Source organism: Uloborus diversus, chromosome 6 (assembly GCF_026930045.1).
Source record: "Uloborus diversus isolate 005 chromosome 6, Udiv.v.3.1, whole genome shotgun sequence".
Classification (NCBI taxonomy): domain Eukaryota; kingdom Metazoa; phylum Arthropoda; class Arachnida; order Araneae; family Uloboridae; genus Uloborus; species Uloborus diversus.
Window position 1 is genome coordinate 13,627,164 of NC_072736.1, and position 25,014 is coordinate 13,652,177.

At 36.4% G+C, this 25,014-nt stretch overlaps 1 protein-coding gene across 2 annotated transcripts in view; it reads right to left on the bottom strand.

Moving 5' to 3' along the window:
• Positions 1 to 25,014, bottom strand: part of LOC129224510 (cytochrome P450 4V2-like) — a 74,147-nt gene that overhangs the window by 36,207 nt on the left and 12,926 nt on the right. For both annotated transcript variants that reach the window (XR_008580697.1, XM_054858972.1), the window contains exons 4-9: positions 21,328 to 21,518; positions 14,480 to 14,549; positions 12,728 to 12,854; positions 10,871 to 11,029; positions 8,737 to 8,910; positions 5,938 to 6,004 (exon numbers count right to left, since the gene is read on the bottom strand). Coding sequence is in view for 1 of the 2 variants with exons in the window: in XM_054858972.1 (XP_054714947.1) it covers positions 5,938 to 6,004; positions 8,737 to 8,910; positions 10,871 to 11,029; positions 12,728 to 12,854; positions 14,480 to 14,549; positions 21,328 to 21,518 (788 nt within the window). In the remaining variant the exon portion in view is untranslated. The remainder of the gene's footprint in view (positions 1 to 5,937; positions 6,005 to 8,736; positions 8,911 to 10,870; positions 11,030 to 12,727; positions 12,855 to 14,479; positions 14,550 to 21,327; positions 21,519 to 25,014) is intronic.

Genomic DNA, 25,014 nt, shown 5'->3' on the forward strand with positions numbered 1-25,014 from the left:
AAACAAAATTTTAACGTTCAAATTTCAATGAGGTTAACGGTACCGTAAAATGGTCCAACTATGGGCCACTTTTTGGTGTTTTCAATAAAAATTCCGTGTATATCTTTGATTTGGAAATTTGAGGACTTTAGCAATGGTAGCTATACATCTCATCTTTAGTACGGGCTCATGAGTACGGGCGATAGGGCGACTCCCAAGCCTTCTTCTTTCTTTCTTGCCATTATTTAGAATAAATAACACAAAATATGACGAAAGCATCCCTACAGAGAATTAAATGAAGCTCCAAGCCACTAGAAACCGTGAAAAAAAAAGTGACCTATTGTTGTATTTCAACATTCCCATTTTCCATAAATGTTGAGAGCTTGTGAAAACTACGAAACATTTTAAGTCAACAAGCGGCTTAATTCAAAACTGACAGATTAGCAAAGCAAATCTGAACTTACTAGATCTTGAAAAACAGTTTTAGTTGTCTGCCCAAAGGAGACTTTTGGCTCTTCCACGAGTGAGTCGAATCACGCACTAAGAACGACTAAATTATCTGAGGCATACAAAAACACTAGAGAGCAAAATCATCGACATGGCAACAGTGGCCCATTGTTGCCCCCCTTGGCACAGAGTTGTACCGTTTTACGGTAGTTACCTTTACTACGGCAAATGTATTTAATGTAAAGCATAATGAATGAAATTTTCAGCTCGAAGTCTGTCACGGTATTTATCTTTTGTTGACGTATGAGTTGAGAACACTATTTCTCACACGTAATTTAGTTGCAATAGTAAAAATGATATCAGGACCTTTCGGGAGTATTGAGAAACATCTTTTAAACTGCACCAGAATACCATTTAAAGGAACTAATTTAAATTTCTGGTGGAAGGATAAATGAACTGTAAAATGACCAGACGTCCCGCTTTTTTTTTTTTTTTTTTTTATCTTACTTCCCAAATGTTCATTTGAAATCCCTTCAGAATTCCGTTTTTCATTTATCTTTCCATTAAATGAGAAACCTAAGAAAAAAAAAACTGAACTTTTTTCAACAGTTTTGAGGGTGCTCATTGGACAACTGAAGACAACTCCTCCACTTCTCCTCCGAATGATAACAAGACCTTCTCAGTTTTGGTGGGAGATGTGGAGTGACTTTTTATCGCCGTCCAACAAAGAAACCCCGAACAACAGCTCACTTCATTGAAATTTTCACAACACAAAATACAGTAACACCATCAAAATCAACATTTTGTGTACATAATTAAAGTTGATTGTAATTTGAAGAAAAACATATAAATGATTTTTTTAAGTACAATTTTGAAGAGAAAATGGTGTTACTTCAAAAACATAATTAATAAGGATAATTAATTACAAAATGATTAAAAGTTATTTAACATTTTAGAAACAACATATTTTTCAAAAACAATCTTGATTTGAAATAAGAATGATTAAAAAATGATATTGGAAAAGAAAAAAGAGAGAACACCTGGTTGTTCGCTTAACGAAAGGATACAGGTAAAAAAAAAAAAAACAAGTGAAATCGTTGTCGCCAATTTATTTCGAAGCCCAGACTGGCGAAAATTTCGTGCCGTGGAAAACTGGCCGCTAAAAAATGGGTTGCCGGTTCGTGAGGTTTCACTGTACTAGTAAAATTTAAACTAACTGGAACAGGGCCGTAACCAGAAAATAATTTCGGGGAGGGTTTAAAAACGTTCAGACAGAGCTTAGCGCTATTTGTGCTAATGTTCAAGTCGTCGGGTTATCTATTATGAATTGATATACATATGAAAGACATTTGAGTTTTGGAACAATATTCTTTGGAAATTTTTAAACATAAACGAACATTTAAATATCAAACCGAACTTTTCGGGGGGGGGGGGGGGTGAACCCTAAGATAGTTTTCCTCTTTATGCCATAGAAAACCTCTGAAAAAACACAACCATTGCGCCCCCCCCCCCGCCCCTCTTTCTGTTAGTCAAGTTGCCTGATTTTTGATAAAGAAAGCTGTTCAAATTAGCCAGATGTCATTTCAAAAAAAAAAAAAAAAAAAATTCTCTTGTTGTAGAAGATCGTACAATGAAAACTAATTAATTTTTAATAAATCAATTATATATTTTGAACTTGTTTCTGTTGTTTGATAGGAAAATAGTGATTAAAAACTTCAATCGAACCATAGTTCTCAAGTACCAATTGAATGTTGCAAATAAATAACACTAGAATGCAAGTTACGTGGAATCCTTGAATGAACATCATGGAACCCTAGGATTCCGCGAAAAACAACTTAAGAAACGCTGTTATAGCAAGAAATCATTCCGCTTGAAAATCACTGAGAACATACTGGCGCAGGAATAATGAAAAATTTATAGCGAGCGAAAATATCCCTTCCTTGATGAATGTTTTCCTGTCACAGTACTGTCAGAGGAGAAAAAACATATTTACATTAATCACGCCGAAGTAGAATAATAAGTAACGTATTCAGTAAATTACCGCCCATTAGCCAGGGCTAGAGCCGCTATATAGACAGGCCGACGCATCTGCTTAAGTTTAGCCATTTTGGATCGGATTTTTCATTATTGCGAAGCCAGGGTTACCACAGCAAAGTCTCGTGTTTCTTCAAATTTGCCGTAAATAATACTTTATTTTATAAACAATTCGTGACTCTATTATTTTTCGTCGAAAGTACTAGAAATATTTTTTTCCTTTTCTGATAATATACTACCGAAGAAAAACATTCCTATGATAATCACTGAGAATATGCTTGCGAAAAATTTACACCGAGTTAAAAAAAAAAGTGTTTATTTAGAACTCATGAAAAACTTAGTGTGAGTGAAAAATACCTTTCGAATGATAAAGACAAAATCACGTGACTTTGACCTTTTACTTCGACGTACGTACTATAATACTTTCGTACTATAATACTTTCCTTCTCTGACATACTACAGCCAGTGGCGCACACAGGAATCTTTCAAAGCAGGTGAGGGGGGGGGGGGGGCAAGGGTCAAAGATCTACCATCCTCATATCATACTCCAACAAGCATCTAAGCACATCTTTTTGATTTTAACAATTGTCGGGAACAAAAATCATTTTTAAAAATTTTTTTCAATTGCGATTTTTTTTATTAATATTTTTTTTAAATAAAATTTTTTTTTTTTACTTACAACAAATACTGAATTAGGGTCACGGTCAATCAAAAAAACTCAAAGGCGATGGGAGGGGTCCGGGCCCCTTGGACCCTCCCTTTGTGTGCGCCAATGACTACAGCAGAAAAATATTTGTTACAAATTAAAATCTTGTTTTTTTTAATTATTATTTATTTATTTATTTATTTATTTTATTATTCATAGAATATATTGTTGTCATGTGCCAGCTAGGCTGACAATTTGGAGTGCGCTGCTTCACTTTTCCAACTGTACCGTAATTTGGTGTGAAGTCCGACATGGCATGTGTGTATACACACATGCCATAGGGACCCGTTTATAGGGTAGGCAACTATTCACAGCACATTCACGCAAAGTAAGGACAAGGACAGGAGAGAGAAAGTACATCCATGCTCGAGCCGGGATTCGAGCCCGGGACCACCTCATCGCAGTCAGACAAGACTCCTCTGACCACGGCCTGATTAACGCACGGTCCAGCGGGTCCGCGGACCTGGGCACCACAAATTTAGGGGCACCAAAATGGCCTAGTCTAAATTCACTTCTTTTTTTTTTTAAATGCTTATTTTACTTTTTCTCAACTTTAAGGGAGAAGGGGCTCAAAACTTTTTAAAAATCAGCTCAAAAACTCATAAAGTTAAAAAAATTTCGCGTTAAGAAGTTGTTGTTCCTTAGCTCTGGAATTTCAAAAAAATTACTCGGATGACATAGATGAGCATTTTCCAGAAGAATTAACACATTTTCAAATTTTTGCAAACGTAACCCTTCTCCTGGAGAATGTTTTAAAAGGATAAAATCACTAAACATTACACATACATTTCTGAATGTGGATTCACACCTGCAGCTTCTTCTTACCTTGCCTATCAGGAGCTGTTCCAGTGAACATTCCTTTTCAATTTTGAAAAGAAGCAAAAATCATTTGAGAATTTGCATTTCTCAGGATAATTTACAGGTGTTTTCTTTATTGACCATTGAGAATTCTGTGACATCAAACATAGATTTCGATTATTTGATAGACACATTTGCCTCTGTTAAAGCCAGAAAGCCTTTTTAAAACTTGCTGGCCAGAATTAGTATTTTTTTTTTCAGTTTTAAATTGTTTTTTAACTCTTTTTCGCCTTAAGAGGCAGTTTTAAGTGTGATTACTTTGGTGACTATCAAGTGTTTGGTATTCAAATCCCAAGTTCCTTTTTTTAAATGTAGTAATGTTCCTTTAAAATGGAGTTTCTAGTATGAAACATTGACTTAAAAATTGTGCGGATTTTCTCATGGGGGGGGGGGGGGCACCAAATTTCACTCAGGACCTGGGCACCAGTTTGGCTCGATCGGGCCCTGCCTCTGACCACTAAACAAGGCGAACGGCAGTCAGTCATAGAACATATTTTAGGAAATACTAAAAATAGGCCACAGAAAAAAAAAGCATTAATCACCTTACCATCTCAACATCTATTTAACATTCTTGCACAGTGATAAAATAAAAATGTAATAATAATTTTGTAAATTTGCGAAGGCTAATGCGTTGATATCTATTTTATTCTGTTTCTTAATGAAGAGACTCCTTCGGAAAAAAAAGAGGGGGGTGGGGTGGAGACTCAAAGGGTTCCCTAAGGTCTAAGGTCTAAAAGATTGAATACTCTTATTCTCTAGAGCAGAGGTTCCCCAAACTTCAGACCTCCACGAACCTCCTCCAGAAAAATTACGAACTTCGCGATCCCCCCCCCCCCCCCCTCCTGGCGCAAACAAAAAAAAAAAAAAAAAAAAAGACTTGCCTAGTTTTAGTGTGTTGATTTTTCATATGAGTTGTATTTTTATTGCGTATTAGGATTTTAATTATTAACTATGCTTCGGGCAAACGACAATTATATTTAACGTTTTAGCGTCCACCGCACGGCGGACCTTTTGGAATGGACTCGCGGACCCCCGGTGGCTCGCGGACAACAGTTTGGGAAACTCTGTTCTAGAGTTTAAAAATGATGGTGAATTGGTTACCAAGATTGTTCAATTTCAATTCTCACAGCTTGTTTTATTTTATTCAACATTTACCTGCTCTTATAGAAAGACCCCTTCATTAGCTGAACAATGAGGTGGTTTCCTTCAGTCAAAAGTACTTGTTTTAGTCATTGAAATGGACAGAATGAGCAAAAAAAAAAAAAAAAAAATATGGACCCAGAAGATACTTTCATTTTCCCAACAGTTTTTTTAATATTTTTTTTTAAATGTCCGATTTTGAAAACAAGGCGTGGTCTTTATGACGTCACAAATGATGCGCTTTGCCGCATCTTTCTACTACGTTTCCACGTTATGATAATCAAGCAGCGAATTAAAACTGCGCTCTACGCTTGCTACCAAACATATCGTTACCAATAACACGTGAGTAAAGATGTGAATTAAATATTTTGCACTGTGAATGGCAACATGGAATGGCATTTCATCATTTGTGATGTCATAGGCAGAAGACATAAACAATGAAAGTGCTCCGATATAAGTAATTTTTTTTAAATATTAAACGTAAAAAAAAATTATCAAAAAATGGTCAGACCCTACATTTGTAAACATGCTCTTTCAGAAAAAAATACTTTTAAAATTTTGGAAACGACCCTATTGCATTTTCTTCCAAAGAAAAAATTTACAATCGCTTTGTAGAAGAAGGCCAAGTAAAATCATTTACAAGGAGATAATTCACTTTTACTATGAGCCATACACTTATTTTTTTAGTCTTATTGTTTTGACGATCTTCCATGTAGAGAAATTGATCTATAAATTCAGAAAGCTGAATCGGTAGTGAAATATCTAATACTTACAGACAGTGAACTCTTCATTGGCTTGTCTACCAAACATTGGAACAGAAGGATAAAGTCTCTGAGATTCCTGATGAAAAGGAATGTATGCAATCAATATATTATCTCTGAATAGTTTTGCTTGTTATTTCATTACATAAAATACATATTTTGTATAAAAAGAACACCGGAATATCATGAAATTGAGTTTACCATTGCATAAAGACTATACATTAGAGCAGTGGTTTCTACTTTTTTTTTTCACTCCAGGGTCCCCCGTCCGTTACCTACCACTATTTGTGGTTTAACCAGTTGGATGGGAGCCTGAAGACAGTTCTGATTTTTTGATCCAAACCAGAAACCGAGCAATACCTGGTCCAGCACGAAAGTTAACAAATGGATTGTAAGATGGTTTCTCACATTTTTGGGATGTTCTGTGCAATGAAAAAAGTAGTCATTATCCGCCGTCTGTTTGGAGCTGTATTGTCCACGCTAAACAAGCGGTTGACGCCACCAAACGGCGTATTACATTATTTACATCAAGTCCATCTTTTCCGTGAACTCAGTTTAGTAGAAGGAACGGTGAGATTTAAGTCTGCTTCTGAAGCAGCAAACCATCACAAATCTCAAAGATAGGGCCTCAGTGACTGAGTGGTTAAAGCGAACGCTTCACACACTTGAGGCGGTGGGTTCAACTCCCACCCTCGGTCCAAATGTACTTTCCCTCCTTTGTGCCTTAAATTATTACATCTGTTGTTTATACTGTCGTGGGCAGGTAAATGGCAGTATCTGCAGAAATGATGAAATATTTGAAACTAGTATGTTGTGGCCATCACAAAACTTTCTTCTATATTTGTCTTTTTTTTTTTTTTCTGATCCCTCCCCATGCTTGACGAGGAAGCAATATTCCCAACAAAAACAAAATGACACATGCAAAAACTTGACGACTATCCCAATGTCTGAATTATTGCAAAAGCAAAGCAAAGAGCGAAAATTGAAAGTTATTTTAAAAGCCTTGCTTGAATGAATTACAAATATTTTATTTGTTAACAAACATAAGATGGCAACAGTTCAAAATTTTAAATCATTGAGATAATATTTCCTATCATTTCCATACAATTAAAATCACGAGAAATACGCAGACGACAATCTATTACGATTTATCTTTCTTATTGTTGCATTAATAAAAATATTTTTATTCGCAAAAAAAAAAAAAAATCAACCACCTCTTGGAGCCGATCGGCGTCAAAATAGAACCAAAGCCTGTTTACATATGGATTCACATATATTCCAAATTTCAACCAGAACGTAGCATTACTTCTTGAGATACGGCACTCAAAATGGAAAAAAAGAACGGGTGATTGCGCTACCCCCCCTTTTAGCTGTTGACACAAAAATAAAATCAGTTCTTATACCCACTAAGGGCTACCTGCCGATAAATTTTTCTTTCATTCCGTTCATTATTTCTTGAGATACAGCAGTCACAATTGACGACAAAAAACGTTCTACAGCTCAACCCCCGTTTGAGTTATTGACACCAAAATTGAATCAGCACCTGTTCCTGTTAATACCAACATATGGACCAAATTTTGTTTGATTCCGCCAGTAACTTCCTGAGGAATAGCAAGCACGCGTAACTCGAAAAACGTCCCATTGCTCCACCCCCCTTGGAGGAATTCGCGCCAAAAACTAATGGGCACAAGTTCACATAGGGGCACATACGTGTACTAAATTTCGTTCGATTTCATGCGGTAGTTTTTGTTGTAGAGCGGCCACAAGAAACTGGTCACACACAGACGTGACACACATACATACACACACACACACACACACACACACACACATACATACACACAGACAGACAGACATTTTCCAAAAATGGTCGAAATGGACTCAACACACCTCAAAACGTTCGAATCCGTCAAAATTCGAAATTCGAAAATTTGCACGAATCCAACTACTTTCTTCTATATATTAGATATAGAAGAAAGTAAAAATGTACTATGTTGAATTCAATATTAACAATAGGGCAGTGGTGGAATAGGGTCGTTTCCAAAATTTTAAAAGTATTTTTTTCTGAAAGAACATGCTTAAAAAACATAGGATCTAACTATTTTTTAAATAATTTGTTTAAGTTTAATATTTTTAAAAAAATACTTAAATTGGTGATCTTTTATTGTTTACATTTCTTGCCGATGACATCACAAATGGTTAAATGCTATTCTGTGTTGCCATTCTCAGAGCAAAATGTTTAATTCGCATCTTTACTCACGCGTATTGGCAACGATATGGTTGCGCAATTGCAATTCGCTTCTTGATTATCATAACGTGGAAATGCGGTAGAAAGATACGCCATAGTGCATCATTTGTGACGTCATCAAGACCACGCCTTGTTTGAAGAATCGGACATTTAAAAATATTAATTAAAAAATAACTGTTGGGAAAATGAAAAAATTTTCTGGGTCCATGTTATTTTCTTTGCTTATTCTATCAGTTTCAGTGACTGAACGTACTACTTTTGACTGAAGGAAACAACCCCGTTAGACGTTTTTTTCGCTGCTTTTTATCAGCGGAAACCAAATAAGCAAGTTTGTAAAATAAATAATAAAGCTAACGTACAATCGATGACAAAAATGCAAAAAAATTGAAAAATTGCAGTTACTGTCCCTTTACCTGCCCACAGCAGTATACTGTACTATATGGAATAAAATATATCACTAGTAAGGGAGGCGAAGCACTCAGACTGTAGTCCTCATCAAAACAAACCTGTGCAACAAGCACCGAGAAGAAATCTCAAAGATAGAATTTAGTGTCACCACTAACCTTGAGCACTCGATCCAGGTATTGCATGTCCTTCAAATCGTCTGTGGTGATGGGTCTGTCGACGTCATCTCCAAATATCCTGTCAAGCTCCTCATGAATGTTTGCCTGCACGTCCGGATAGAGGCCGATCAAATAGAGCGCCCAACTCATTCCCATGGATGTGGTGTCGTGGCCCTGCAACAGAATTCGCAGTTTCATTGTTAATGATGGTAGCAGAATATTTAAAATAATGCACATAAAATACAAATGAAGGGGGTGTTTCTGTTTCTAATATTTCTTGGCTGGACCAGGTCCATAAGCTCAAAAGACTTCAGGAAAGCAAAAACAAGCACACTGTAAAAAATACCCGTAATTTCAACTAGTTTTTCCCGTAGATTTGACGGTTTAAACCCGTTTCGTTGAAAAACGGTTTTTCCCCGTTCTACGCTTCAGCTACGAACGGTTCAAAACCGTAAATTTGTCCTTGTATGGTAAAAGACCGTTATGTTGACGGGTAGTCTCCGCAACTTTTACGGTTTTGCACAACCAACCCAGCTGCCGGTAAAAAACCGTAAATTTTACGGATTTTTTTTACATTTAAAGAGATACTCTTCATATAGACTTAGACAAGCTAGGTGACAGCATATGATTGGGTGAATGTTATGAAAATGACAATACAAACGAAGAAAAGTGCGACTCTAGTCATGAAGAGAATTACTCTTATCATTATCTAACTTTCAATCATAACTTTGAGTGTTGAAACATGCATATTTTTCTTATTGGAAAAATTTGCTTTGAAATGACTAGAACCGCACTTTCCTTCGTTTGTAGTGTCATTTTCTTGGAATTTTTGAAAACTACAGGAGTACTTAAATGTCCTTTCTGAACTAGAAAAGTTATTTTGTCCTTTTGAGTGCATTATGAAAAGTGCTTAGTATTTGTGTTATTTTATTCTTTTGGTGTAAATGTATTTCAGAAATAGAATAACGTTACCATCACGAAACCTCAGCATATTTTTTCATATAAATGCTCCGTACTAAAAGGAAAAAAGAAAAACCTTATAAAAATGTCTAAAACTTAATCATTGTTTAAGACAATTTTATAAGTTTTTTTATAAAGTTTTTTTTCTTTTGTTCCACGCCAGGATTTATTTGTTTGCTAATTTAATTAAAACCATTTAAATATTAAAGGTACTCCAAACTACATTATGTTCCAAAACATACAAGTTACTCGTGGTAAAGTTCCTAATATGTCCCATTATCGATTATTTTCAAAGATGGGAGCATTTCATGCTTGCTCCAGAGAAGCCTTGATTCAAAATTTTCACTATGATTACTGTTAACATTACTGTTGCAAGGCAACAAAATTTGTAACAACGGGTTTTATATTTAAACATTTAGTGGGGCAATTACATAAAATTTGCGTTTTCCATCCTAACTGAAATATTGATTTTACTTTAGAATTTTAATTTTTCACTGTTAAGTCGTACCTTAAGATTAAGCAAATCATTTAGTGAAATCCCGAAGTCTCTAAGTGGTCTAGATACTGAGGTATAAACAAATGCAGGCCTCAGATTGTTCTGTGACAATCAAACCAAGTATAAAAACAGTGCTTAAAAAATAAAATCGATTTTCGCTCTGTCTTCCCCTGCGAAATTCAGTAGTATGTGAACATAAATTGTTCTGTAATGATGATCTTGCTCCGCTGTTTTTATTTTGAATTATGGGAAAAGTAAATACATTCATTCTTGTGGTTTCTGGTATTTTAATCAAATATTTGTTATTAACAAATTTATTTCATTAATTAATGCTACGTAATTATTCAATATTTTTAAAAGTTTTTTGCTTTCGACAATCGATGAAATCAAAAGAATATGTTTGGATGCGTATTAGAGCATGATATAAGAATGATGGACCTTTGATTCTGGACACCCCTCCCTTGAAAAAATCCTGTGTAAACTTCTGTTGTTCTGATATTCCGTTTTTTTTTTTTTTTTTTTTTTTTTTTAATATATTCTTTGCATTTCTTTTTCAAATAAAATAGAATTTTACTGTAAAATTTGAGGCACATTTTTAACAGTGAAACTAACAGTTAATGCTGTCAAACAAGTACGGATATCACAAAAATGGCTGATTTTATTGATAGGACAACCGACCTCGAATGCGAAGGTGTCCACTTCTTCCCGGATGTCCTCCTCCGTGAGGCTCTTGTTTTGGATGTGGTGCTCCAACAGGACATCCATCAGAGCCTTCCGCTTCCGCCTGGCCATCTCCGGAACTCCGCACAGCAGCTTCGTCTTCTTCTCGTTGATTACCTAAGGAAATCAATTCATCCCGATAAAAAACTAAGAACAGTTCGGCTGCGGTAACTTGGGGCCTGACCTTGAAAGTGTTTGTTTCTTTTTGGATAGTGCAGTGAAAGAGACGAAGCGTTAAGAAGCAAACGCATGGTCTTGTGCAGGGCTGCGGAGTCGGACAGAAAATAACCGACTCCGACTCCTAGAATTCTAGAGACTTCGATTCTGACTACGATTCTTTTACCCCGAAATCAGACCGACCCCGACTCTTGGAATATTAAAGCTTTCGACTCCAGACTCCGATTCTGAAGCCCTGGTTTTTGAAAAGATAATTCTATACTAATTATAGATAGGAACTGCATTGAAACAGGGGCATCTAAAAACGCGTGTATGCAACTTGCGCCTTATATGGTGGAGGAAAGACAAAGGGCAGTATCCGCAAACTTTTCTTTTTTTTTTTGCAATTTTTAAACCTAAATATTTTACTTCAGCTTTGTAGCACAAGCTTGATAATTTGATTCCTGCTGAAAATAAAACAACGAAAAAAACCCGACTAATTTTATCATTGCCCTCATTGTTAGTATGGAATCCAAAACTAATTTCTTCAAATATCTCAAAAACGCACTTTTGCAGATACTGCTCTTTGACTTTACAGTGCAATATGGAATGTGCTTTCACACCAATAGAATTTTAGTGAACCTGCACAAAAGATAGACGTAAACAGTATCCATCTGAAGATTGAATTACATTTGTTTTAATAAACTAGGGGGCTCCGAATTGTACAAACTGCACTATTATTTCAATGCAATACTTAGGAGACTCTACCACCTGCTCGCACACTGTAACACATAAATCGAATGCCATGCTATTTTATCTTTTTGGGGTGTTTTATTCATTGAAATACTGGTACTTCAATGAAGTTTTGTCATTAATGAAATCAACTAACAGATTAACCAATAAATATTTTTACTACTAACATTAACAACTCTTTTCTCCGAAAATTATCCCTTTCCAATGCTCGAGGAACAGTATTGTAGGGAGGGACAAAGAAAAAATGTTTGCAAACTTCTAATGATGTTTGCGAACTCTTCTTGGGTTTCGAGGGGTACTCACTAAATAAAAAGGTGGTTTTAAACCAATTTGAATAATTTTTACAAAAAAAAAAAATCGAGGAATGGCGCGGCGGTCCCTCCTTCCCAACTGCAGCACTGTCGAGGGGGACGTAGAGAGGCAAGGGGTTGCAGTAACTGTAATCCTGTGCGGAACTTTTCAGAGGGCATACATTTCGCAATAGTATTAGTGGTACACACTAGCGAAGCCAGAAAAACTTCTGGAAAGAGTTTTTCGATCAAAAATACCTTCTGGAGGGTTTTCTTTTTAAGTTAAAAATACCTTCTGAAAGGGTTTTTTTTTTTTTTTTTTTTTTTTTTTGACCGAAAATATACCTTCTGAAGGATTTTTTTTTTGATCAAAAATACCTTCTAAAAGGGATTTTTTGATCAAAACAGCTATTGCACATGCATAAGCTACTGTATTAGAATTTGTATTTATGTTAAAACCAATGGCTGGGGGGAGGGAGGTATTTCCACTTCCCCCCCCTTCGCTGCACCACCGGTGGCTTATATCACTAAAGCGAGGGGATCAGAGGAGGGTGGGCGGCAAATTTTTAGAGGTTTTTAGTGGTAAAGGTATTAAAGCTGCCACTGCAACACTCACCGATCTTGTAAAAGAATGTAAGAGCTCGAGATCTTTTTTAAACTGCCTCCCCAGCGGAGACAAGTGAAACAGCCAATCGAACCAGTAGCTCGGGTTCACCATCCGTTCCATCAGTATCTCAGAGGCCCTGAAATAAATCTATGTACAATAGGAACCTTAAAATAAGTGATCCAGTTGGTTTGAGTTCATAAAAGTAAGGATTAAACAAAATAACCTATAAATTGAGACAAGGTACATTAACAAACTACTGTATACAGTTGTTGTTGTGTGCCAGCTAGGCTGGCAATTTGGGGTGCGCTGCTTCACTTTTCCAACTGTACCATAATTTGGTTCAAAGTCCGACTTCTACAGTACACACATGCCATAAGGACCCGTTAATAGGGTAGGCAACCATTCACAACATAACAACACATTCACACAAAGAAAGGACAAGAGAGAGAAAGTACACAATTGATAATGGATGCATTAATGCCCCACAAAGAACTACAAAGAAAAATAATTAATGACTGCCAAAAGACTATCATAACCGGATTTTTTTAATAAACACTAAGTTAATTTATGTTTTCTTAACAAAGGTTACAAGACACTAAAAATGCTGAAAATTGGGCAAAAATAGGAAACATTTTTTAGTCTTTTTTTAAAATACTATATCAGCTACTGTATTCAGGGCAACGATATTTTTTTCATTCCATGCATTATTTAATAAATTATGGGTTAGTTTTGTTTTGGGCATCCGTGATCACGGCCCCTTTGGTTACATTTTGCAGCACGTATACATTGCTGTCTCCATATTTGCATAAAAATGTGAACTTAAAATGTTCCATGCACTATTCATCCGATTATAATGAAACTTTGGAAGCACATAAGGCAACCTTAGTTAATCACGTTCCGAAAAACTTAGCTTTAATTTGATATATAAAAGATGACTATACTTTATGAGTGCATAAATGTGCACCAAATAGTATCCGTTTACATGTCGCTGCGAATAGGTAGCGGCCAGCTGCGCAAAGGCAACCATAACTTTTCAAGTTCTTTAGGTATATTTCTTTGAAGTAGAGTACAGTGTATTTCAATAACAAATGCGACATTTTAATCCCAAAATGTCAAACAATATTAATGTGATAAAAAATACTTGCGGACACTTCTTCCTAGGCAACCTAGCCAAAACACATTGCCCCTTTCATAAATATAAAAATTTTATTTTGAATTTATATTCGATGAGTGCAGAATTCTGCAGCCGGATCTTAGACTAAAACCATTATTTATGATCCAACAAATTGGATATCAAAAAGATTTTACGGATACATTTTTACGGGTTTCTCGAGAAATAAGAAACCAACTGCTCTGTCACTTTTGTCACATAAAAGGTATGCTCAGGCTGTCCTTCTCCGTATCAAATTAAATCAATCATGTATATAGGGGCCCCACAAAAGATGTTTGACAATCCTTCATCGTAAATAGCTGGGAATAAGCTATAAAATTTATAAATTAGTTTATTTAACTATGTATTTATTTAACTATGTACAACTACTTTTTATATTTTCGTGACAGTATCATTTACTATATCCACGAAGACGGTAAAGTTCAAGTGCGTGTGTAACTAAATTTGTGCATTTTAGAACGCTGAGCTCGCCAAGAAGAAGTGGTCAAAACCTTTTTCACGTGTACAGCCAACGCCAAGTTACAAACCTAACGCGCTCTAGTTTAATTCTAGCTCTGGGTTCTTTCACACACAGTAAAATGAGTGCTTACCTAGAAACTGCTTTCACGTACTCCGAGTCACTATTGTTCTGAGCTCCAATCTTCACTCCAAGAGTTGTTTCTAAGTATAACAGATATGTTAAATGGTTAACCAGTTTTCAATTATTTACTCTTATTTTATCAGAAACACATTTTAAAACAAAAAGTATTTGGCAGATACGACAACGTATTACAAAATGAGCCGTAAGTTTCGTCAATACAGTTGTACTATAGAGCAAGAGCCAATGAGTGCCATAGTATAAAGGCTCAGAAATTTTCTTCGTAAGCAGAATCATAGCAGGTAAGAACGACTCGATATTGTTTAAGCTGAGTAGCACTGACTTTGACCAGAAACAGATACCAAAAGTTGCGTCAAAAACTAAGTCATTCTATGTCAAGTGACCTTGTTGTCTTCACTAGACATCTCTGATTTGAACGGAATTTTGTAGAAGTAGCGACATACCTTTGAAACTAACCTATAAAAATTTTCAGCTTCCAAGATCCAAATCCTGAGGATCTAGGATCGATAAAAAAAAAAAAAAAAAAAAAGCTGCAAAATGGCGGATCAGCTTTGTGAAACGAAATGTTATGTTTAACGCGGTTCCTCCCCCCCCCCGCACTGAAGACCGTCTTAGAACCCACTTTTTTTTTTCTTTTTGAGGTATGTCAGATCCTCTGATTTGTGTCTTGGAAGCTGAAACTTTGCAAAGGTTAGTTTTAAAGGCATGTCTGCACAACTCTAAAACGTCCTCCAAATCGGAGATGGTCAGATGGGGAGCACCAGGTCACATGACATGGGATGAATCTATGATGGTTAGTTTTGCAGCAACTTTACGTATCTTTTCTTCCTCTTTCCTAACAAAGACTGCGACTTAGCTTAAATAATAGCGAACCTTTCTTACCTGTTGTGATGTCCTTACGCTGAAAAATTTTGGGTCTTTATACTATGACGTATAGGTCTGGCCATGGCCCCATTCAATGGCGCTGGCGCTTACATTAAGTATTGAGTGGGGCCATGGTCTGGTACTCATAGGCTCTTGGACTTACTTAGAGCCGCTATATATACAGGCCGAAGCATCAGCTTAAGTTTAGCCATTTTGGATCGGATTTTTCATTGTTGCAGATCTAAGGTCACCACCATTGAGAAGGAATACTAATGGAGGGAGCCATAGCAAATGTCTCAGTGAAATAAGCTTGGGAACCAATGTTTCCCAGGTCAGGTGACTTGTTTGGCTGGGAAGTTGTCGCGTTTTGGCACGCAATCGCTCTTTTGGCATTAAATATTTTTTAGACGACGCGACGGCGCTTATTATGAAGTCGGGCCTACAGATCAGAGCAACTCTGGCTCCAACTCCTTTACCGCATAATAATAAATAAAAAAAAAATTTTGAAAAAAAAATAGAACCGACTTCAAAATTGCTCTAAAAAGTGAAAAATAATTTTATTCTTTAAACACCATCGATAATACTTTTAAACATATTTTTTGAAGTTGGCGCAAAAACGGCTGATTTTTTGATAAAAATATGAACGAAGCATGGTTACAATAGATTTTACTTTTTGTTTTTGCGCCAACTTCAAAAATTATGTTTAAAAGTATTATCGATGGTGTTTAAAGAATAAAATTATTTTTCACTTTTTAGAGCAATTTTGAAGTCGGTTCTATTTTTTTTTCAAAATTTTTTTATTTCATTCTTTTTAGTGTAAATGTAGATATTTCAGTAAAAGTAAGAAGTTACCTAGTAAGAAGTGCGGCTCTATATCACTGTATTGCTTTAGAAAAGCCTTTATTCAAAATTATCATTACAATTACTATTAATGTTACAGTTATATGGCACCAAACTTTTATAACAATGAGTTTCATATTGTCGCGTAGATGAAGATAGCGAAGACAATGTGAAAGCCAAATGAAGCGAATACTCGTTAGTCTCAACTCGAGATCTTTATTCAGAACCACGAATGAACGTTACATCTCCTTATATACAACTTGAAAAAGTGCTGGAGCTTTCCAAACTTGAAAAGATACAGAAATTAATAGAACATTCGAGAAAATACGGGAAACAGTAGAAACGAAATTTTAGTAAAATCCACTTTGTCCTAGTCGGGATTTGAACCCGGGTTGCTCGTGTGGAAGACGAGAATTCTACCACTGAGCCACCGTTATCCACGGATGAAAAGAGCGAACTTCGTTACAATATGATTTTAATCATTTAATAGGGAAATTTACTGTTTTTTGCCCATAACTTTTTATCTAAAGAACAAATATGGTCAAACAAAGTAATGGGACCTAAGTTGAGCCATCCCCTATCCATTAAAAAAAGAATCATCAAAATCGGTTCACTAGGTGAGACGCTATGAGTGGACAAACAAAAAAAAAAAAAACATACATACGGTATGAACTGATAACCGCCTCCTTTTTGAAGTCGGTTAATAAATAACGGATACAAATACAGGCCTATCATTCAAACTCCCTCTCCCCACTTCTTTCCGAATTTTAAAATATAATATAACTGCATTTTTCATGTATTTTGATGTTTATTCCTTGAAATGACGGGCGTGTACAAATAGTTTAAAGTGTTCTGTTATTGACTGAAAATTTATGGATTCATATGTATTGAAATCAATGTTTTGAAATGATTTCATACGCAGACGTACTAGTATTTAAATTGAAGCATAAAAATAGCTAATCTTTATTCTTGCGCATCTGCTGTTCTCAGGAGCTTGGCGAGAAGATACTCGCCATCAAAGCAAATGTACACAAAATGCTTAAGAGTCGTTAAAATAATTACTAGTTAAGTAAAAAGTGTTTTTATGGAACTAAAATGTTATTTGCACTCAAGATATACAATGTTTTATAACTTTTATAGGTAAAATAAGTACAAAAATTCAAAAATTGTAGGCAACTGTGGAATATGTTCTCGTTGAATGCATATAAATGTTATTTTTTCTTTTATTTAGAAGTAAAAAACATTCGTACACGCTAGGGAAAAGTTACTGGACCTCCTGGTGCGGCTTTTTCCTCACAGTTTACAATGCTAGAATACTACACTATTACTATAAATCTAATTTTTCCCTTCTACAGTTAAAGATTGTTATCATGCATGGCTTCAGCTAATGAAAACTTCTTCAGCGGTTAAGATCAACTCGAAATTGCTCTTCAAGTCACATGGTACTGTTGCCGTATCGGGAAAGTAGGATTGCACTCTCTCTATCTATTCCTTCACAATGGTCACCACAGCAAATTTTCGGGTTTTGTCAAAAATAATATTTTGTTCATTAAACAATCCACGTGCAGCAAATAATCGCTCGCAGTGAAAATTCACCAAACGCGATAACTTGCCAGAAAAGACAACCACTCATACACGCGCACCGACCCAAAATGGCTGATCTTAAGCTGATGCGTCGGCTCGTATATATAGGTGCCTTACCTGGATTGTACCTCCTTTAAGGCACATCTCTATTTAAGGGACATTTTTTCTGGTCCCAGTCCCTTTGGATATAAACTTTTCTTCGTTAAAACTATCCATTTAATCATTGAAAGAAAGTCAAAATCATAACGATAAAATGATATAAATGAAAAAACAAGATATAAATGAATAAACAACTTCAAGTACAAATTGTCAAAGGATTGCGAGAAACATCTAGTTCAAAACTTCCCAATAATTGCGAAACTTTCAATGGGTGGAGTAGTGGTTAGATATTGGCCTTTGGTAGCAGGTTCTGAACGCACGGACGAAGTGGTCAGTCAACGGATTTTTGAAATGTAGAAAATCGTCAGTGCCCTGCCGCACCATTATGCGGCATGTTAAAGACTCCTCTACTACCTATTTTGCCTACACTGTTGAAAAAAATCCTGAACTTTTACCGTAAAATCCTATTTTATCGTAAAATTTTACGGTAGAATAAACGAGACAAAAAAAAAAAAAAAAAAAAAAAACGCAAATCGATCTCTGGATCATCGTATAGGCAGGCGGCTTCACTGACCACCATGCCAGTTGAGACACATCGAGTGTGGGGAAATACGGTTTTAAGGGCTTCGCGCTGTAAGTCACGTGGTGTATCAATTGGCGCTGCAATCTCTTTATTTCCTTACAATTTACTGTATTTTTTTTCTGCGCTGTAAACACGCTATTTTACATTAATATTAACCATAACATTTTCCTGAATTTTTAACAGTGTCTTAGTCAAAGGCAGGCATTCTCAGCCACATTAAACTCCTAGTGCTGTTTGCACCGTGACAGCCTAGGTGCTCACCATCTGGTGGAAAATTGGGCGTCAAAATATTCTGTGCCGGCCGTGGTAGCTCGATCGGTAGAGTGTCGGATTCGGGGCCGGAGGGTCCTGAGTTCGAACCTCGATGGTCGAAGACCCACCGTCGTCATTAAAGGGGACTGGGCGACGTTAAATATGCTCGTGGTCTCAATGTCCTCCAAGTGAAACGATACCTCTGGGGGTGCTAGCACCAGGTAGTTATTAGCTCCTGTACTAGTTCTAAATTCTCATTAACTGTTCGATCCGGTGATGGTGCTGCCATCTATCGGTATATAAAATAATGGAGGCAAGGCACTTAGTATGCAGTCCTCGACATAAATACAGTTGCAGTCAGTTGTGACTCTGAATAGGAATAGGTACATTAATATTAAACATAACATTTTCCTGAATTTTTAACAGTGTCTTAGTCAAAGGCAGGCATTCTCAGCCAAATTAAACTCCTAGTGCAGTTTGCACCGTGACAGCCTAGGTGCTCCACATCTGGTAGAAAATTGGGCTTCAAAATATTCTGTGCCGCTGACATCTGCCTCTTAATGACTTTACTGCACTTGAATGATTGGATCATCCGCACATGCAAGCCTAGATTAGATGCCTTATCGGGGGATCCTGCTCATTGAAAAGGGGTAAAAGGTAGAGCCTTACAATTGTCGATGCAAGGATCCCAGGTTACATGATGCATTTTACAGTAAAGTATTGGAAGAAATCACATTTCTTTCACTAGTTTCACGTAGAACACGTGTTTCCTATTCGTCGCAGTTGAACCATGTGACTTGGGATCTGTGTCTCAGCTTTTCCAAAGCCAATGGTTAGACTTGCTCCCGGCAGTTTCTAATTCCTGCTCTAAGGTCTCACTAAGTCTGCAAAATTCTAAGAGCCTCTTTCGCAAGCCTTTTGCAAAGAAAAAAAAAAGGTTTTGAAGAGGGGGGGGGGGAGCTGACTCATTCGACAAATTGATTCCAAAAAAAGGAAGCATGATACCATTATTATGTGGGCAAAATTTGTGTTACAGAAAACTGGTGAAATCTGGCTGTCAGGAGATGACCCTTGACCACGCCCTATTTCAGAAGCGCGCTAATTTTCATGAAGGGGAGATAAGCAGAAGAAAACCAAAGAATGGAATTCACAATGAAGAAAAACCTTATATTCCGACGTGTAACTTGATTGATGTTTGATTACTTATAAAGAGGAAAAGTTTCAGAGTTATAAAACGAATGAAATATGAAAATGCAATTGTTCGCAAGGGTTGGAAAAATCTCTACAGGGGGGGGGGGGTAGAGTCAAACCCATTCTTACGTTATATTTTCCAAGCCGATATTTTATATTAGAAATCGCGCGGTCATGGATCATATTTCATTTGCCTCTGAAAAGTAAAAAACTTATTAGGATGAGCTGTTTTTCATTTGTTTTACAAAGAATGAATAGTGTAAAATATAATAAAATAATCGCACTATGTATGGCATGTTTTACTTTTAATTAGTATCGCATCATATACAAAAAAAAAAAAAAAAAAAATGTCGAAAAAATATTCCGTCTAGATTCTGAATTCTTAGTAAATATTTCTTTACATAAAGAGGTTTTTAAAAATAATTTAATAATAATGAATTTAATAACTATTCCTGTGATGTAAGATTCGTATTTTATTATTTTGAAAAACGAAATGGAATCTTACGTAAGAGTACGGGGGAGGGGTTTAAAAAATCGTGCGCACCCTTACATGAGGGTACGGGGGCGGGGGTCAAAAGTTGCCAGAATCATCTTTACGTAATTAAGGAACGTACTGCTTACACAACTTATCATCAATTATTTTCACGATTTTGTAACCAGCGACTGTAATAACGTATTTCCAATACTTGAAATTAGGAGGGATCCAAAATGTCGGATCTAAAAAAGGCTCTTCGTTACCATGCTTTTTCATCGCACTGACGTCAAGGCGTCATCACTGTCCACCTCTGAGTAGTTGAGCTCCGCTGCTCGACCGATTCAACGATTCCATTAGTTGAAATAGGGGTGAGGAAAAACAGCTGAAGAACTTGCGGATTTAGTTGGCAGTGTAATTGCCCATTTGGCAAACAACATTACTATTCAGGTAAGAAGTAGCAAGCAGTACAGGATTTTCTCGCCAATAAAAGGCTTGTGATGGTAGCCCAACTATGCGACTAACAATTCCTCTACTTACTGATTACTCACACACACAACATACACACACACACACACACACACAAGGCATGCCCCCCTTATTCTTATAGGCCGTGACATTCAATGAAACTCGTGGTAACAAAGAGAGCGCTACAGGGAACCCCTGTTTCCATTACGTTTGCCATTGATTGGTGGATGCAGGGGTTCCCTGTGGCGCCTCTTGCTGTCAAAATGGGCGACGTCCAATCAAAAATAAACAAACTTTGAAACGTTGAGAGTGATTGCTGGATGCATGAGTTCCATCGGTTTAACACAGAAAAGCAAAACATTGTCAAGGCCCGTTAAGCAGCACCATCTGGTGAGGCCATGCTCAAGACCATAGCTTAACTTCTCGGAGGTGGACAGTCTAGTCTTGAAACAGCATTTTGACATTGTTTCACTACAACAACTCTTACCGCAGATGATGTCGAGACTGCAAAGAGTGACCGGCAGGACGATGTCGGTCCATGGATTGGCAGTCTCTTGCTTCAACTTGATGACGAGTTGCCTCGATTGCTCGTCAAAGACTGGAAGAAAGTCCTTCAAAATGTCGAAGTGGAAAGACGGAGTGAGCAACTTCCGGCGAGATTTCCACTTGCCGCCATGACTGGAAAGACACATTAGGGTTATTTTATTTTATAAATTCATCATCTTCTGAAGACGCCTGCTTTCTCTAGTGGTCAGAAAAGTCTGATTGCAATAGGAAGATCCGCGCTCAAATCCCGGCTCGGGCATAGACGTTTCTCTCTCCTGTCATTATCCTTCCTTTGTGTGCAGGGCCGGATTTAGGAAAGGGCAGGCGGGGCTACTGCCCCGGGGCCTCCAGAACAAAGGGGCCCCCACAGTAAAATTTTTACATAATATCCTAACTTATCGGATGTATACATATATATCAAAATATTCGGATATATATCAATTTATCGGATATTTTCGAAAATATGATGATCTTTTCGAACCCTGATTTGGGGCCTCTACTCCTTTGTTGCCTCGGAGCCTCCACATTTCCAAATCCGGCCCTGTTTGTGTGAATGTGTTGTTATGCTGTGAATGGTTGCATACCCTATAAAACGGGTCCATTTGGCATGTGTGTCCTTTGGAAGTCGGACTTCGCACCTGCTTCCAATTTCCCAACCTAGACGGCACACGACAACAATAACAACATCATCTTTTAACGAAACAGTCAACAAAGACTCCGGATATGTTAGATCCTTGCTTCATTGCATGAACTTTGTGAAGAATATATTTTTCTTTCTAAGGGGATGTTCATTTAATACTGCCAAGGGGGTGCCGGAGGATGAGCATATATTTACCGAATAAATTAGATGCCCCTCTTCAAGACTGTTTAATTTTCATGACCCCTCTATGAAATTCTAAATATTTTCATGACCCTTCCCCCTCCATTTACATTAAAAACCATTCTATTTTTTTAGAAGATTAGTCAAGGAATTTAAAAAATTTAAAACAAAGCGTAACTGTTTAGATATTATAGAGGGACGATATGGATCATTTTGTTGATCAAACATGACAGAATATTCCAGCAGAAATGTATTCTTAATAAAATCGATCTAACTTCTTTGTTCCAGTTCGGGAACATTGGCATAATCCGCTATACCAAGTCAGACAATTTTGCACCGCAATGTAAGTTCTGTTGACGCCGACATTCCCAATTGGTTTTATTCCGTCTCCTTCAAGCATTTTGTGAAGCAGAATCATTTAATTATGATTATAACTCAATGGTACACTACACCATGTTGCATTAAAGCGAACTTTTTAAAAATTATATATACAATACACTATAAATATAACTGGTAGGCAATACGAATAAAATAATTGAATTGATTAATATTATTTTAAACAAATTTTACCTTAGACTACTCGCAACTCCATAGCTCAAATACGCTACCTTGCAGTGATTAATAATACTACCGAAAAAGGTAAAACATTCTGTTCCACGTGTTATCTTTCTGGTAAATTACATGCTTCAGACAGTTTGTGGTGTAATGTAATTTCAGAGGATTAGAAAAGAAAGTTTCAAACCATCACGAGGAAAAATTACTGTCAATCACTAAGCTTCAAAGAAAGTTATAAGTTTCCGGCATTTGTTTCTTTTACCTTTTTCATCCGCCATTAGACTGTGGTTGCAGCGCCCCTATAGTTTATTGGAATTGCGAATTAGTTCTTTCATGATTAACTTTTATTATTTGCCCAGAATTAAATATTTGCAACGTTACCAGTAATTTTATAACAAAAATTATTATTATAATGTAATTAACACAAGCCATGATAAAATAATTAGTTGGTTATTGGTTTCATGGATGGCACATCTAACTCCCGATCTGAAAAAAAGTTTCGTTTTTAAGCGCCATCTGTTAGTAATAAATTTTACTCCCTTGTTACGTAAGACTTCTCAGAGACTCGGCCCCCCATTCCCCCTCTTTGTTGAAGTTTCGCTTTCTGTTTTGCTAGAAGTAGCGATAGTGCAAATAGTTTTTACCATTGCAAGAAATGATTAAATATTTCCAAGTTTTATCTGATACTGAATCAGCAGGCGGCCACAATCTGGTCGAATATTCCTATCCGGTCAAATCACTAAGGAACATGCCAAGTAAAATCATAACAAGAAGTTTGCATGTAAAAATTTTAATTGCCAATCAAATGTAAAGATTTTTTTTGCCGGCACTGTGCAAACTATGTAGAATTTATTTTTATATTTTTGGAAAAATATCTTTTATACCCACGGAAATGTAAGCATTTCTTTCAAAAATGCAAATTTTATTTTAAGGTTTTCGGCTTATAGCACGCAGAGTTTTCCGTCAACCGTTACTTAACTTTCAGAATATTTGGCAGCATACAAGAGAAATATAATAAAAAAAATTAAAGTTAAAATATTGAAAATTTGATGAAATATGAACGTCCAAAGCAATTGAATTTTCACTACACATGCGCGAAAGATAGCAATTTATTTCATAATTCAAAGCTCAAATAAATCCGTCAACTCATTAAAAATCCCAGCTCGATATCTTAAAATCGAAAAAGGTGTCAGCGATCTAATGAGCCGAGTTTCAATAACTCTTGGACAGGCGACGAATCGTAAGGGATCGCTAGCAAACTAGCAACACATTCAAACAATTTTTATCATGGTTCACTCTGCACGATAAGTGCAGAGTGAACCATGATAAAAACGGATTATTTGAAAACGATCCCTCAAACTTCGTCGCCTATCCAAGAATTAGTGATATTTGGCTCATTAGACCAAATACCCCGTTTAATCGAATAATATTTCATGGAATCAACGATATTCGCTAAGGCAGGGCCGACTGTATTTACTTCTGTGAAAAATTTAGGTCATTCAATCATCATTTTCTCATTCTTTTTTTTTTTTTCTGAACAGTGTATCACTGACGTCGGACGTATGTGTGAACCAATGCAAAGAAGTTTAATAAATTAGTAGTTTGAAATCTAACACATGTATTTAGTTATTTAATCACCAATTTCGTCTTTCGACTAGTTCAAGGCGAGGACTTTTTTCTACTTTTGTTTTTAATTTGTCTGTCGCGAAAAACAGTTTCCTTGCGACTACGATTCTACAATTTTTGTCGACTCTGATCATTTACCATATAAATCACCATCACAACTGTTTTTCACAATTTCTGTCAACACACATTAGACATTTGCTGTAGGGGTTGACATAAATGTAAATGATGTCACTTTTTTTTCGAAATTTTTGTCGACTCTGATCATTTGTCATATAAATCATCACAACTGTTTTTCACCATTTCTGTACACATTCGACATTTACTGTAGGGGTTGACATAAATGATGCCACATTTCTTTTCGAAATTTTTTTCGATACTCTGATCATTTATCGTATAAATCGTCAGCACAACTGTTTTTCACCATTTCTGTACACATTCGACATTTACTGAAGGGGTTGACATAAATTATAACACATTTCTTTCCGAAATTTTTGTCGACTCTGATCATTTACCATATAAATCACCAGCACAACTGTTTTTCACCATTTCTGCCAACACACATTTGACATTTACCGTAGGGTTTGACTTAAATGATGCCACATTTTTTTTTCGACTTTCTGACCCCCT